At 41.1% G+C, this 13590-nt stretch overlaps 1 protein-coding gene across 1 annotated transcript in view; it reads left to right on the top strand.

The window, feature by feature from the left end:
* Nucleotides 1-13590, top strand: part of AGPAT4 (1-acylglycerol-3-phosphate O-acyltransferase 4) — an 85695-nt gene that overhangs the window by 65135 nt on the left and 6970 nt on the right. Inside the window, exons 6-8 of the mRNA XM_052784858.1 lie at nucleotides 1076-1178; nucleotides 3356-3431; nucleotides 8750-8948. Coding sequence (XP_052640818.1) covers nucleotides 1076-1178; nucleotides 3356-3431; nucleotides 8750-8948 — 378 coding nt within the window. The remainder of the gene's footprint in view (nucleotides 1-1075; nucleotides 1179-3355; nucleotides 3432-8749; nucleotides 8949-13590) is intronic.

Below are 13590 nucleotides of genomic sequence, written 5' to 3'. Positions count from 1 at the left end.
ACAGTGTTCATTATTGCAGAACTCTAGAGCAGAAAACCTAAAATACAGCAAGCTACATGTGAAGTGCATATTAGTCACACTTGTGACAAAAAAGAAAAAAAAAGTTTCGTTGCTGTCATTGATCTTAGAATTCATACCACGATGTACAATTGGTTTTCAGTGTCAGGAAAATTAATTGCTCTCTGGTGATTTTGTGACATCAGGAAAATAGCATCTCTAAGGACATGTTCAAGTAAATTTTTTGAAACACTTTATGTAGTTTAAACAGTGAACACTTTTTCCGTGGAAACTGCTTGTTAATGCTGTCTTAGTTTAACTACAAATGACCTTTGCAAATACTTTTACTGTTACTGTGCAGTCCTGAACTGCAAAAACAGTGTTTTCTCAGGGCTCAAAGTTTGGCTGCAGTTTTGTTCTGTGGAACTTTGATGTTATATTCCTCACAGCTGCATGTGTTCATAGCAGCAGCCCAGCTTACACAGGACATGGTCTGTTATTCTGTCTCTGCCTTTGCCCTATAGCAAGTGCCTCAGTTACCAAATAATGGGCACGAAGGGGAGGTTGTTTTGAACCCCAGCGATTCATAGTTGCATTAAGCCCTCTTGCTGTAGGATGTCTCTCACACACAAACTGTATGTGTTGCTTATTGTTTATAAAGTGTGTATCTGCCTGGTTATTTACCCAGATTTGTGGGGGAGTTGTGTCATTCACAGTCAGCTGAGAAAGCTAATAGGTTTTCAACCATTTGACTCCTAGGATGTCCTAGGTATATTAACTGTCAGAAACTGTAACTGTGTTCCCAGTGCCCAACATTCCGCACCTGATGGGGAGGGAGACAAGGGTGGAGAGCAAACCTTTTTGTTCTGCTGGTGTAGTTCCTGAAAGGGTTGCTGGTTATTTTGCTTCTTAAAACCTGCATGTTGAATATTCCGTCATCATGTTTACCTTGGTGACAGCTCAAACTATGGTGCTATTGCTGATGACTTCGTATTAAATATGCTCCTTGTCTGAGAAAGAATGACTTATTTCCATTCTATTACTACAGTAATCACATAACCTGTTTCTCTTCTTATAGTTTCTGCAGTCTATGATTCTACCCTCAATTTTAGAAATAATGAGAATCCAACGTTGCTGGGAGTTCTAAATGGAAAGAAATATCATGCAGATTTATATGTAAGGCAAGTAATCCATATTTTAATTCCTTTTTGGCATACAGGACTGTGTACTTGCAATCACAATTGCACAAATAAGGAAATACTTTCAAGCAGGTAATGGACAGCAAATCTCTACCAACCTGGCTTCACAGAACTGCACATAAAAACTCATATGGCATTGGCAGAGTTTCTTGTAAAGTTCTGTGACTAGAGATATGTGGGGATTCTATAAAGGTCAACAGGATTTTTTGTTTGTTATTTTTTTTATTCATTTGTGTGTCTATTTGTCAGCTCAGCAGCAACAGTGGGACCTCTTTTCAGTCATTTGGCCAGAATACCAAACATCTACTAAGTGTTCAGATGGAGTGGCTTTATACCTCTCTCTGGCACAATAATTTCCACCTATGTGGAGGCCAGGCTCAGGACTGTTCCCATCTCTGGTGTGGTTGTTGACGTATTTGACTGCCACTCCCTCCCTACCAAAAAGGGGGTTGTTTAATGAAAAAACAGTTACCTGGATTCTGTATCATTAGTGTTTCTATAAGTGATGAATACCCCAATGGCTTCCCATAATCTTAACGGGAATGGGCCAATTCCAAGGCCCTTATTCCCAGGCCAGGCTCTATCAGCAGCACCCATGCTGCAGGCACTCAGGGCACATGATGGTTTAAGGTTGGAGCATAGGAGCCTAGAAGTGATGCCACGAGTGATCAGGAGTTCATCATAAACCAACTGGACCAGTCAATTGTACCTATAAAGGGGTTATCTTGGGTACCGACATGAAGTGGAGTAGGGTGACTTTTTCTTCTTACCTTCCCTTTTCTGCCTGTTTGAAAAAATATTTCTTCAGAACTGTTTTTGCCCAAGGGTAAAAAGAAACTTTCTCTTGATTCCTCATGGCTGCAACCTGAGTTTGCATTCCTACTTGGCTTTCATGGGTAGCTCAGCCTAGTGGCCTTGTGTTTGGTGTACATGGCCTGGCTGGCTAGTGTTCATGGAGGAGCAGCTGGCCCTACCTATGTGGGCCATTCCTAGAGGTGTAGGAATGCACTGTAGAGGTGTGCATCTTGCTGTGTCTCCCTTTACACCCTTCCAGCCTGCTGCCAGTCAATCTAGCAGAGCATGGAAATTGCTTTTCATGACTCGGGCTAGCTGTTTGCCCTTCTGTCCTTTTAAGCTTCCTGAAAAGCTATTGCAAGCAGGGTGAACCTCATGGCAAAATGTGTTTTGGCAATTAATTGGGGACCATCACAGATGTTCTTCAAAATCTTCCATATTTGCTTATTGATGTGCTGTAGGTGTTGCACTCGGTAGAAGTTTGTAAAATTTGGATGGCCTTGTTTGTCTCTGCTTAAATTCTGTTGACTTCTAATGTTTGTCATTTGATGACTTTCTTAAATGAACGAACAAAACAGTAGTGTTGCACCTCTTAATTTATTAACTGTAAACAGGAGCGTCCCGACTGTGAAAAGTGCTCTCTCCTGTGCTGAAGAAAGTTAATTTGATGTCACTCTTAATGGATATTAATTAAAACATATGCTATATTGAAAAAATTAAAATTATTAAAAATTGCTATTAGCATACCTAAATGAGGATGACAAGGTTTTTTTTTTTTTGTCACAGGATTATTGACCAAAATTCATGTAATGTGATGAAAACTCTGTTTTGTCAAGAGAGGGTTTTTCAGTGATAGGAGCCATTTTGCTGGAAATTATCCAACCAAGCTGCATGTAACAAAAAATACAGGAATTGGAAATGTTACCTGAAAAATACTAGAGTGCTTTACCCTAGGTATAAGGAGAATAGTTCGTTTTTTCTCTCTACTGCCTCGCTGATTAAATACAGCCTTGAACTCCATAGGTGGGGTAAGAAATTAATTCATTTAAAACCTTTGTTTGGAAACAGAAAGCTGCAAACCTTAATCTAGAAAGTGGCTCTAGTGAGCTCAAACATAATGCATTACTATTTCAGAAATCTTAATTTCTAAATTTCAGATACATCTAAAAACTGAAGGTGGATCTAGAAGCAAACTATACTTTGCTGATCTGGGAGCTGTTACCACAAATTTAAAAAAGGTGGAAAAAGTAGTGAGTCTCCTGTCAGATGGATAATCTATCTGTATAGTTCTGTATAATGTAAGTGCTGTTCATGGCAGCTGAAGTATTTAATATTCTTCAATTTCTCTTGTTTACCATTGGCAGGCGGATTCCACTAGAGGAAGTCCCAGAAGATGAGCAGGAATGTTCTAACTGGCTTCACAAACTGTATCAAGAAAAGGTTGGGTTTTTTGTCTAGACAGCACTTGCGAGCCACTAGTACTCAGTTATTTATACTGCTAGTAGACCTTTACAGTGTGTATACATAGTGGTCCTGCTTTGGGGGCTTGGGGTTGGTTGCTTGGTTTGTTTTTCAGGATAAGTGCTCTGCTTGTTCAGACACAAACTGGTCTTGTGCTGTCAGTCATGATTGCCTTTATTTTGTACTTAGAGCAACAGGAAGAAAACTTGAGCAAGCCTCGATAGAGTAGCTTTAGAACTCTTCTTTAGAAAGTTGCATAACGATATGAAAAACACAACTACCTCCTGGTTGGTAGACAGACTTCTTGCCCTTAAAGGCACTTCCTAAATCAAGAAGTAGTTCGTGGACTAAATGAAGTATATTTTGCTTTAGTGTATTAGAATTTTTGTCCCTTGTTTTACCCTGTCTTTTTTTACCAAGGCAAAGATCTAATATTAATAGGACAGGCTGATAAATTGCTTTCACATTGTGTGCATAGAAGGTGTGTATTTAAGATTGCTAATTACATAGGATGAGGGCAGAATAATAATGACTGTGCATTTGTAGATGGCCACTGATTTTTATTTTTTTTTTCCTCAGAATACTTTCATATGCATCCTTCAGACTTTCAGAATCTGTTTCTCGTGGGTTTTGTTTTTATGAACATAGGAGATAATGGTTGGGGGATGTGCTCTTTGGATACAGGCAGCACTCCCATTTCAATCAGTGGGAGTCATAGGTATGCAAGACATGAGGGCCTAGCAGCTCAGTTTGCTCCAATAAATTGATCTAAGTTATGTATTCAGCTAGAATACAGCAGTGCTTTGGATTCAGAAGTAATAGAGTATAGCTACGCTCTGGTTTCCTCTGATTGGGGCAGCAAAATTCTGCTGTGTTATTTGTTGTACTCCACTGAGAACACCACGTTAGCATTTCTGTATTGACTATGTTCTAGTCTTTCTCGGCTTCAAACCATGACTGTTTCTGGTTTAATTAACAGCCCCGCTAAGCGGCTTGCTTACAGGAATATGAAAAGTAAATGTGTGTTGAGACCTCAGTTGTAGATCTACTAGCTTTGTCTCTGATCTCCCTTCTTGCAAATTGTGCCACTAACACCTAATTCAGACATGGCCCCTAACACCTTTCTGCAGAAAGGCATTATGTTACCTGTGGGCCCATGCTCTCTGTAGGCATTGCAGAAGTCCACCTTCTGCTACTATGACTTTATCTGTAACCCTGTTTCATGTTCCTAAGAACTGTTTAGACATTTGCAAGACAAGAACATAAATCAAATGAGAATGGGATGATTGTTTTCCCGAATCTGTTATTACATAGTTTAAAGTAATTCACTTGAACTTTTTTCTGTTATTCCCTCTTTTCGCGAACGCTCAGTTGTTTCTAGTGCAAACAGAGCATACATCTGTCCTGCTTTCTTCATAAAAACTTAATTTGCTGGTTGGTTAAATCCATAGTTTCCTGTTTAAGTATAGGAGGAAGGAATGCATGTTCAGATTTTGTTTCCATTAAAACTCTTCCGGTTGTGTGGCATTTTTTTGGTTGGTTTTTTGTTTGTTTGTTTGGTGGTGGTTTTGGTTTTTTTCTGAAGGTGGCAGCATGTTCCTCTTCCTTCAGCTGTTTCGTATTAGTGAAACTGTTACTTCATTGCAGTCATTCCTGGTTTACACAAGCCCATGTCTCTGTAAAATCAGACTGGGAGAATATGGAGTGGGGACAACTTCTTCAAGAGTTCTGAGATGATGAAAGCCCACCTGCGGAGTAAAAATGCAATTCTGTTTCACCTTTATGCCCTGCATCTTTAAAAAGATAATTGGCTCTTAGGTTGGATAACAGGCAGCATTGCCACCTAGGTGTTGTTTCAAAAAATGAGGTCTGTTTCAGATTAATGTCTTCACAGTCAGTAAACATTTATGATAAAACGTAAAAAAAACTGTATTCAAAGGGCAGTAATTCATTGCAAGATAGGCACTCATCCCATTTTGTCTATTTTGCTTGTAGCACTCCACTTTTCTGTTTCAAAGTAAGACAAGGTATGCACACTACTGAAAAAGAGAGCCCCTATTTTATCTTGCATTATGGTTGCATGTGCCGTTGCTTATTCTCAGTGATTTTCATAATTTTCCGTACCTTCTCAAGACTTGCATACTGGGTGCTGAATTATGCTCTAGTAGTGTCCTGGTTTCAGTAGTTATGATGTAGTAGGTGGGGAGTGTCACAGGTACTGAGGTCAAGGCTGGAGTGCCATGCACTCGTGATGATCAGGGCCACAAAGCTGTTTGAATGAGTAATGAGATCAGCAGTTAGTGGACATGAAGGGACGTGACTTCTTTCTTTCTTTCTTTCTTTCTTTCTTTGTTTTTTAATTGTCATTAGTAAAAAAATAAGAGTCTTTGAGAAAAGCTTGTTCTGTTGATTTTACTTCATTGTCTGATCTCAGTTACACGTACCTCAGTCTGAGATACTGCTCTCTGGGAATCTGGTGTGTTTATGTTCTTGCTACTTAGCGCTTCATTTTCTGGTTTAGCCACTGCTGCAAATGCAATGAACAGGGCCTTGCCAGATACACAATGGCACTGTGCTATTCTAAATCAGACAGTAATCTCCTTCGTTTTCCAGGCTTACAGTGAGTACCATGTCCACGTGCTTCTTCCTCACCTGGGGTGAATTTTGTCTTTCCATGGCTGGCCAGCACTGTTAATGCCAAATTATAACAGAGGTGCGGTTTGGGTTGCACATTGGCTTTTCTTTTTTTCATTTCTTTTCTTCTCTTTTCTTTTTTTTAAACTGCCATTGCTGGAAAGACTGCCTTTGACTTTAACAACAACCAGGTTGAGCACCCTAGTGCCTGGTCTGAAGAAGTACTGTATAATAGTCACAACTCTGCTAGCCCTTGCATGTTTGTTTTCTTTTTTCACCTCCTTAGAGCCTCAGTGCCTGAAATAGGAGTTTTGCTTGAGAATCTTAATTTCCATTAAAAAGAAAGTCAGCTTCTAACTCTTCTCACTTGTAAGAGAAGCATGGAAAGCGGGGCATGAAAATATATGCTGAAATGCCCCAGGGAATTAGCAGAGCATAACTGAAGAGGGGAAGTGTACAGAACTCCAGTGTTTGGGAACAAAGGATGTATTTTTGGACGCTCATTCTTTGTGGGCTTCCTCATGAAAGGGCAGTGGCATACCTCTGCAGTCAGACCTCCCTGGTGGGAGCAGTGGGGAAGAATCCAGTTAGCCTCTCAGAAGATGACGGACGTTCCCTGATTTCCCCCCACTGCATTACCCACTCCACTGTCTGAAGTAACTCGAATTTGGTGGGGGCATTAGAGGGAGCATGTTTCTATGTCCAAATATGATACTTGGGTAGGTGGGATTTATTACAAACTGAAAATAGGCTCTGTATGCAGGGGAATGAAAGGAACTTAATGTGGGCGAGGTGGTTAAGGGAAATTTTAAGGTACATCATGGGTTTAAATGCTGACTTGAGCTGTTGATGGCTACATAGGCACCCTTGCAAAGGCTTAGAAGACAGATCAACCCACAGATCTCTCTTCTGCAAGGAATGTGAATGTTTTTAAGGGTAAGGAATTGTAACTGAATTGAAGAGCTGTTCCCCACAATGGTGTAAAACATGTAGTGGAGGTGATGGCATTAACTTTGTTTTGCCCGTTGTGTATTTCTTCCATCTGTCTCAAACTTCTTGGTGAGATGTGGTCAACGGTTTTGCTGCCCCTAATAACGTGCAGAGCCAACAAAGAGAAAACTGCTGCGCATGTTTTAAGTGAGTCTGTCTTGCTCTCTGTAGTAATAGGCCCCCTAATGGCGATACCAATAATAGTCAGAAATTCTTAACTTTTCTGGGTAATACCTGTATTTAGAAACCTAATTGTATATAGTAGAATTCAATTTACTGATGATTAGTAGCTCTGTGTTAAACCAGTCATAAACCAAAATCCTCGAGGCACTGTAAAGAAAACTTCATACACTGTGTAATTTGTTGAAGACAGCTAATTAATTGGCCATAGTGATCCCAGTACAATCTAGCTCGCACGTGCAAAACAGTCATAATTTTTCTAATCTCAATAAAGGGAGTGCAATGCTTTAATTACTGTGTAGTCTCTTAAAAGCTGAATGTTCCCTTTGAAATAGATAAAATGTTAGCAGCCTGTAATTGCTCAAGTTGCCATTAAATAAGTAAAGAATTGTCTGTGTCAGCTGGAGGGTAAGTAAATGTAAAATCATAGCATAGTAGAAATAATCTTCGGGTGGTTGATTAGGACAATCTTGGCTTTGCCAGAATTTTTGGAAACGGTCATGAAGTATTCCTTTCTTTGAAGAAATTTAGTACTCTATTCTGACTAAACTGAGGTTCCTTTTTATGTCAGTCTAATGCTGACTTGATTAATTAAGCAGTTTTATGTGACAACACAGATGAATAATCTTTGCTTTTGAACCAGTAGCAACGGTTTTTTTCCCCCACCCACTCTGATGTCTTGGGTTGATCACATCGCTAAAGGCAATGCTGTTCACCCATATGGGCTCTAGAGGAAGGTGCTGAATTCTAAGTCTTCTATGCTTTAAAAAACACACACCACAAACCAAAAAAACTAAACCCCACCCCATTGTCTTCCTCATATTATACTAAAAGGGAGTCCTTTCGTCAAAACCAGTGAGAGATTCTAAACTGTTTGCATGCTCAACTGTCAGTAGAGAGGTTCAGCACCCAAACTTCCTTCCATAAGCTTCATGGGAACAAGATGAACAAGACTGCATCTATGGGACAAAGCAGACAGGAGGGGGTGGTGTTCTTTGGAGTATGGGACAAGACGGTGTCTACTCACCTTTTCTGACAGGGCCATGGATGCTGTTTTAGAGCAGTAGTTGGAGAAAACATTAGGGAACAGAGGATTTGCTGCTGAACATGTAGCCCAAATGCTTCTATAGCTTACCAGCAGTATTTGGCCAGTGGCTGCGGCTCTTGCAGGATGTTCAGCAGTGATATCTGCATTGCTGCAGGATTGTACGACCCCTCACCCTTCTTGTTTTACTGGGCTTGTTATACTCTCCAGGCATGCCATTTTTCAGGCTTTTATGTGTAGGAGAAAGAAAGGATGCGCACATCAATGTAAGCTCTTTTGTTTGGGACTGGGTGTTCATTGACTTCAAAGTACCAGCTTTCCAGCCATGACTTGGTCTTTGATCTTCCCCCGTGGTTACAAGCCTGCAGAAAGAGGAACATCAAAGTCAGGAATGGCTAGTTTTGTTGGCAGATGGGGATTTAATTGTTGCCCTCCTTTGTTCTACTAGGATGCATTCCAGGAAGAATACTACCGAACAGGAACCTACCCAGCAGTCCCTATAGTACCACCCCGACGACCATGGACGCTTTTGAACTGGCTTTTCTGGGCCTTATTGCTGCTATATCCTTTATTCAAGCTGCTCATCAACATGATCAACAGTGGATCATCACTGACACTGGCTAGTTTTGCATTTGTCATTGTAATGGGTAAGTTTTCTGAAACAGAAGATTTATTGAGGCTTGCTAAATATAAACACGACTTGTGAATTCAGCAGACCATCTGAAACTTTATCCACTTTAGCTTGGAACAGGTTAAATAGATTCTTGTTTGTTTGTTTGTTTATTTTTGTATAGTTGTATTATTTTTTTTGTAAGAGCTGCATACAAAATTTTCTGTTTCTGCAGAAATCAGAACAGTAACTTGCCAGTGGGTTGTCTACAAAAGGTTTCTTTTCTTGTGTAGTGTGTTACTGGGTTGCACTTTGAACGCCTAGAATAGATGCTCAAGGATAATTTATTCTGTTGAGAATTTTTTCATCTAATCATAGTCTGATATGTCATCCACTGGAAATGCGTGAACTTGTGATTTACGGACAGCCTGTTGTGGCCATCTACTCTTGACTTAATGTATCACAGGGCACAGAATATCACAGGTGATGCCTACAGTTCCTGTGGTAGTTCTGAACTGCCTTGGTTTGTGTTTAAACTGGTATGTTATTTAAGAGGAGGAAGGAAAACAAAACAAGCAGCTGGCCCACAGAAAGGGAGGGAGATCTCATTTGGTGTCCTTCATGGAAGCAGGAACCAGGTCAGTTTGGCAAATTACATCCTACTTGGGTGTCTGTGCTTTTTGGCATATTGGGTGCCTGTTTGAAGAATAAGTTCCCTTCCAGAATAAGTTATATATTTATAAAGCAAATATTTTCTATGGCTGCACTGACCATCACATGTATTTATGTCTTCATCACCTTAACATCTGTGTATATTACTATCACCCTTTGAGAAAGAAACAGAACTTCACAGTCCCTCTGGCTCTGAGTGAACTTGAATGCAGAGATAGTAGAGTTAGCTTAAAAAGCCATGTCCAAAATAACAGAGAAAATGGGGAAACATGAAATGTTTTCTTGTTTCAGAAGTGCATCTAGAAGCGCATCTTTGCTTTCCACCTAGAAAGTTGTTCCTAACACATAATATTTCTTTGCATTCTCAGAAGTCTGAATCTTGAGCAGGTCCCATGCTAGTCTGATCAAAATGAATTAACCAATGTCCTTTTGCCCATCTGTGAAGAGCTTGATATGGTAGGCACACAATATTCTTTTTCAGAAAGTGCCCACCAAATCAAACCCTGCGTAAGCTACTGTGGGAGCTTCTTACAAAGATAATTGGAGAAGGAAGAATTTGTGTGTGTGTGTGTGTGCATGTGCGCAGGAAATTTGCTTCCTGATGCTTTGGGCCAGAGGAAGGAAAAGAAGAGCAAGGATAAGGTCCATCATAATAGTTGGTACATTAATGTGGGCAAGGTAGAGCAAAAGGGAGGGGAATCCTGTGCTCTGGTCCTCACCTGGAGAAATTGTTGGTGCTTTTTACCCTGGGAGTGTTTTATGTAAAGAGTGTAAGAATTTCTTGGAGCAGTGACTACAACTTAGAAGCACCTTTTTTCACCCACCTTACTTGTTGGAAGGCTCAAGTAGTGTGTGTCCACACGCGCGCTTCCCCCCCAACTGGTGAATAGGATGGGAGTGAAGAGTGAGCGCTATGGTTGGGGGATGCTCCTCGGTAACAGGAGTTGTTGGGTTCAAATCCCCCTCAGTTGCAGAGAAAAGTCTATTGGTCTCCCCTATGCTCTGGTTCAAAATGGATATACAACAATGGGCAGGATGAGGTATGGCACCATTGCAAATGCTACATCCCTGGCAATAGCGCTCAAGAGGGCATTTGTTCTGCCTTTGGAAGAAATGCTGGATTAGTCTATGTTTGGTACTGGGCTGTGAAACAATGGCCTAATGGGGCACTGAAGCTTAGCTGTTGCAAAATTTTTTAATTGCTCATCTTTCCTTCAGGATTTTCCTCTTAATTCAGTTTCTCCACTCAGTGGGCTGGTTGTTCGGGTGCCATTCCAAAGTGCCTCGTTCCTTGTGTACCCTCCACAGGGAGTCTCACTGCATAATTCAGGGTTTCTGGATTTTAACCTCAGGGCTGATGCTTTAATGCTTGGTATTGTGGCATCAGATATGTTTCTGGATTTAGTCCTTATTAATTTAGTTGAGTGACACTTCAGCCCCCCACCCTAAGTCCGATACCATCTTGCCATTAGTGGCCTTTACAACTAAGTCATGTCTTCTCTCTATCAGGAAGTGAGGGAAAGAACCTGTGAAGAAAATAAGCTATGATTCTACTACGAATAGACAGCAAAAGAGCCCTTTTTTTTCTTTTTTTTTTCTTTTCTTTTTCTTTCTGTCTTACTCCCCACTTTTAGCTTTCTTCTGCTTCTAGCCACAAGGAAAGATTAACAAGCAGGCTGCTGTGAGTCCTTTTTTGAATGCAGTGATAATCCAAAGGACTTGTTCTCAGGTTATTTGTAATGCTGGAGCTAACAGAAAACTACAGCAGCAGTCTGCTGCCAGAATGAACGCCTGAGCTCTCAGGCTGCAAAAGCGCAACTGAGGAACGCATTAAGAATGGTGAGATTAATGGGACACTGTGCAATGTGCACTGCTGCCCCATACATATCCACCACATTTGTGGGACAGTACAGGTTGCAGTCCTTTGCAACCTGTCAGAGACGCCTGAGCTTAGCAACAGCTCTGTTCTCTCTCTGAATACCTGGTGTGATCAAACCCAAAGTGCTTGTAATTGGCCAGGATTTGAGTCGCAGCAGAAGATGCTGCGTTGCCTGTACTAGAGGCTGTCACCTGATTAGACTCAGCCAGCCAGCCACCTCTTGCTGATGAGCAGGCAGGAAGAAAGATGATGTTGTCACTTATTAGCAGATAGCAGCTGCCGGGAAGCTGTGGAGGGAAGAGAATCTGTGGAAGTGGAAGGAAGCTCAGCCTTCAGTAAAAACAAACAAAAAGCAGAGCTGGTTTATCCTGGTCACTTAAAAGTGGATGTGTCATTACTCGCCAAAAGAGCAACAGTTCCCTTTGTATGTTTTAGTCTGTATCTCTTTTACTATATCCCTTTAAAAGCAATGTTACTGCTAGTTGGGAATCATTGGCCTCATTCTGTGGAAGCATCTCAACTGCAGCTAAAGCTGTTGCATTGTTGTAGCCAATAGCTGAGTTTCTGTAGCAGGGCTGTTCTCCCAAAACTGTGCTTTTTATTCTGAGGGGTGTCTCTGTCATGAATGTCCTGGGAGGGATGCAGCTGTCTTCTGACAGAGGAGCAACCAGTATTTTATTTTGCAGTTCTGCCTCCAGCTTTAGGCAAGGTCTCAGAAGTGACTTTGGCAATGGCTGGCACGTAGCAGTAGATGAACACAAATGTGCCTTGGAGGTAGTGAGTCTTGATGCCAGTTGAAACTGTCTGCTTGGCAGATCCAGTTTGTAGCGAAGCAGGGAGGACTGGATTTGCTGTCTGCCAGTGTGAGTGGTAATTGGTACCGGGTGGCTTAACAATTAAAGAGGAAGCTTTTTCTGTAAACCAGAGGGATTTATTCACCATTGTGATCAGATGATAAAGCTGCCTTTTCACATTGCTCCTAGTAGACTCTTGCCCTCTGTTCATTAACTGAAGCAGCACAGGTAGCATTTGGGACATTATTTTTTTGTATGGCAATTTGACAGCTCACCTGATACTCTGGAATCAAGCAGCTTATTGCAGTCCCTAATAGCCCATTATAAGTCAATTGCTGTTTCTAAGGGCAGATTTCAGTACCTGATAACATCACCTTTATTAGCATAGGTGCAGATAGCACAAGATGTGCATAACCCTTCAGTGATGGGAAAGAGCAGAGAAAATAGGAGGTCCTTCTACCTGGTACCCTCTGCTTTGTTTCCAGAGTGTCATTTGTCTTTTGGACAGTCTCTGCTAATTGTGCTCTCCAATAAAACACTTACTGGCTTGTAAGTAACTGGCTGTTCAGGTGGAAAGAGCGGTAAAAGAAATGCCCCAGGGCGGTCAAGCTGAAGTGAAAGCACTGTAATACCTCAGACCCTAACTCTCAGATCCAAGGAATGAATAACCAATGTATATATAGCTCTGCTGGTTCAGCTCAAACACTTTCAGCCCTAAATAAACAATGTCTCCTCTCTCCTCTTTATACTGAGAATGCTGAGCCATCCCCTCTTGCTTTGCTGTGCAGCAGTTTGGCTATTTATACTCGTAACAATCATTGCATTGTGCTAATATCTAACTACCGGTCTGGGACCAGGAGCCCTTTGTGATACTACTTGAACCAACACAAGGCGGTTCCTGCTCGCTCCAGAGGTTAAATGCTCAAGCAGTTTGAGGGACAAAAGTCTCTTCTGAAAACTGGCTTTAGTTTCATAGGACAGACACATGGCAAGAGATTTACGTACTTAGCTTACAACTGCTATTTAAAACTTGGGGCTGATATTTAGTGTTAAAGCAATGAGCAAGTCTGTCAAATGTCGGTATTTGTATTTGGCAGCTGCTTCTTTTTTGCCTCCTCCTGCTTCCCCAATCTCATTTGACTCCAAAGAACCCAGCGTTAGGTCGCCTTTCATGTTTTGGTAATTTGTGTTGAAGAGGACAACCTTCATGCTCTAGAAGTATTTTATTATAGAGCTGTCAACAGCAGTTAAAAGGAGATTGTTGGTTCTGTATGCAAAAGATGAGAGGGCTTCTCTTGGCTTTTAAATGAAGAAGTAGCTCTTACATATCTAAT

The sequence above is a fragment of the Harpia harpyja genome, chromosome 4 (assembly GCF_026419915.1).
Source record: "Harpia harpyja isolate bHarHar1 chromosome 4, bHarHar1 primary haplotype, whole genome shotgun sequence".
Taxonomy (NCBI): Eukaryota; Metazoa; Chordata; class Aves; order Accipitriformes; family Accipitridae; genus Harpia; species Harpia harpyja.
Note: the sequence above shows the minus strand (reverse complement) of the source record. Positions and strands in the feature narration are given on the sequence as shown.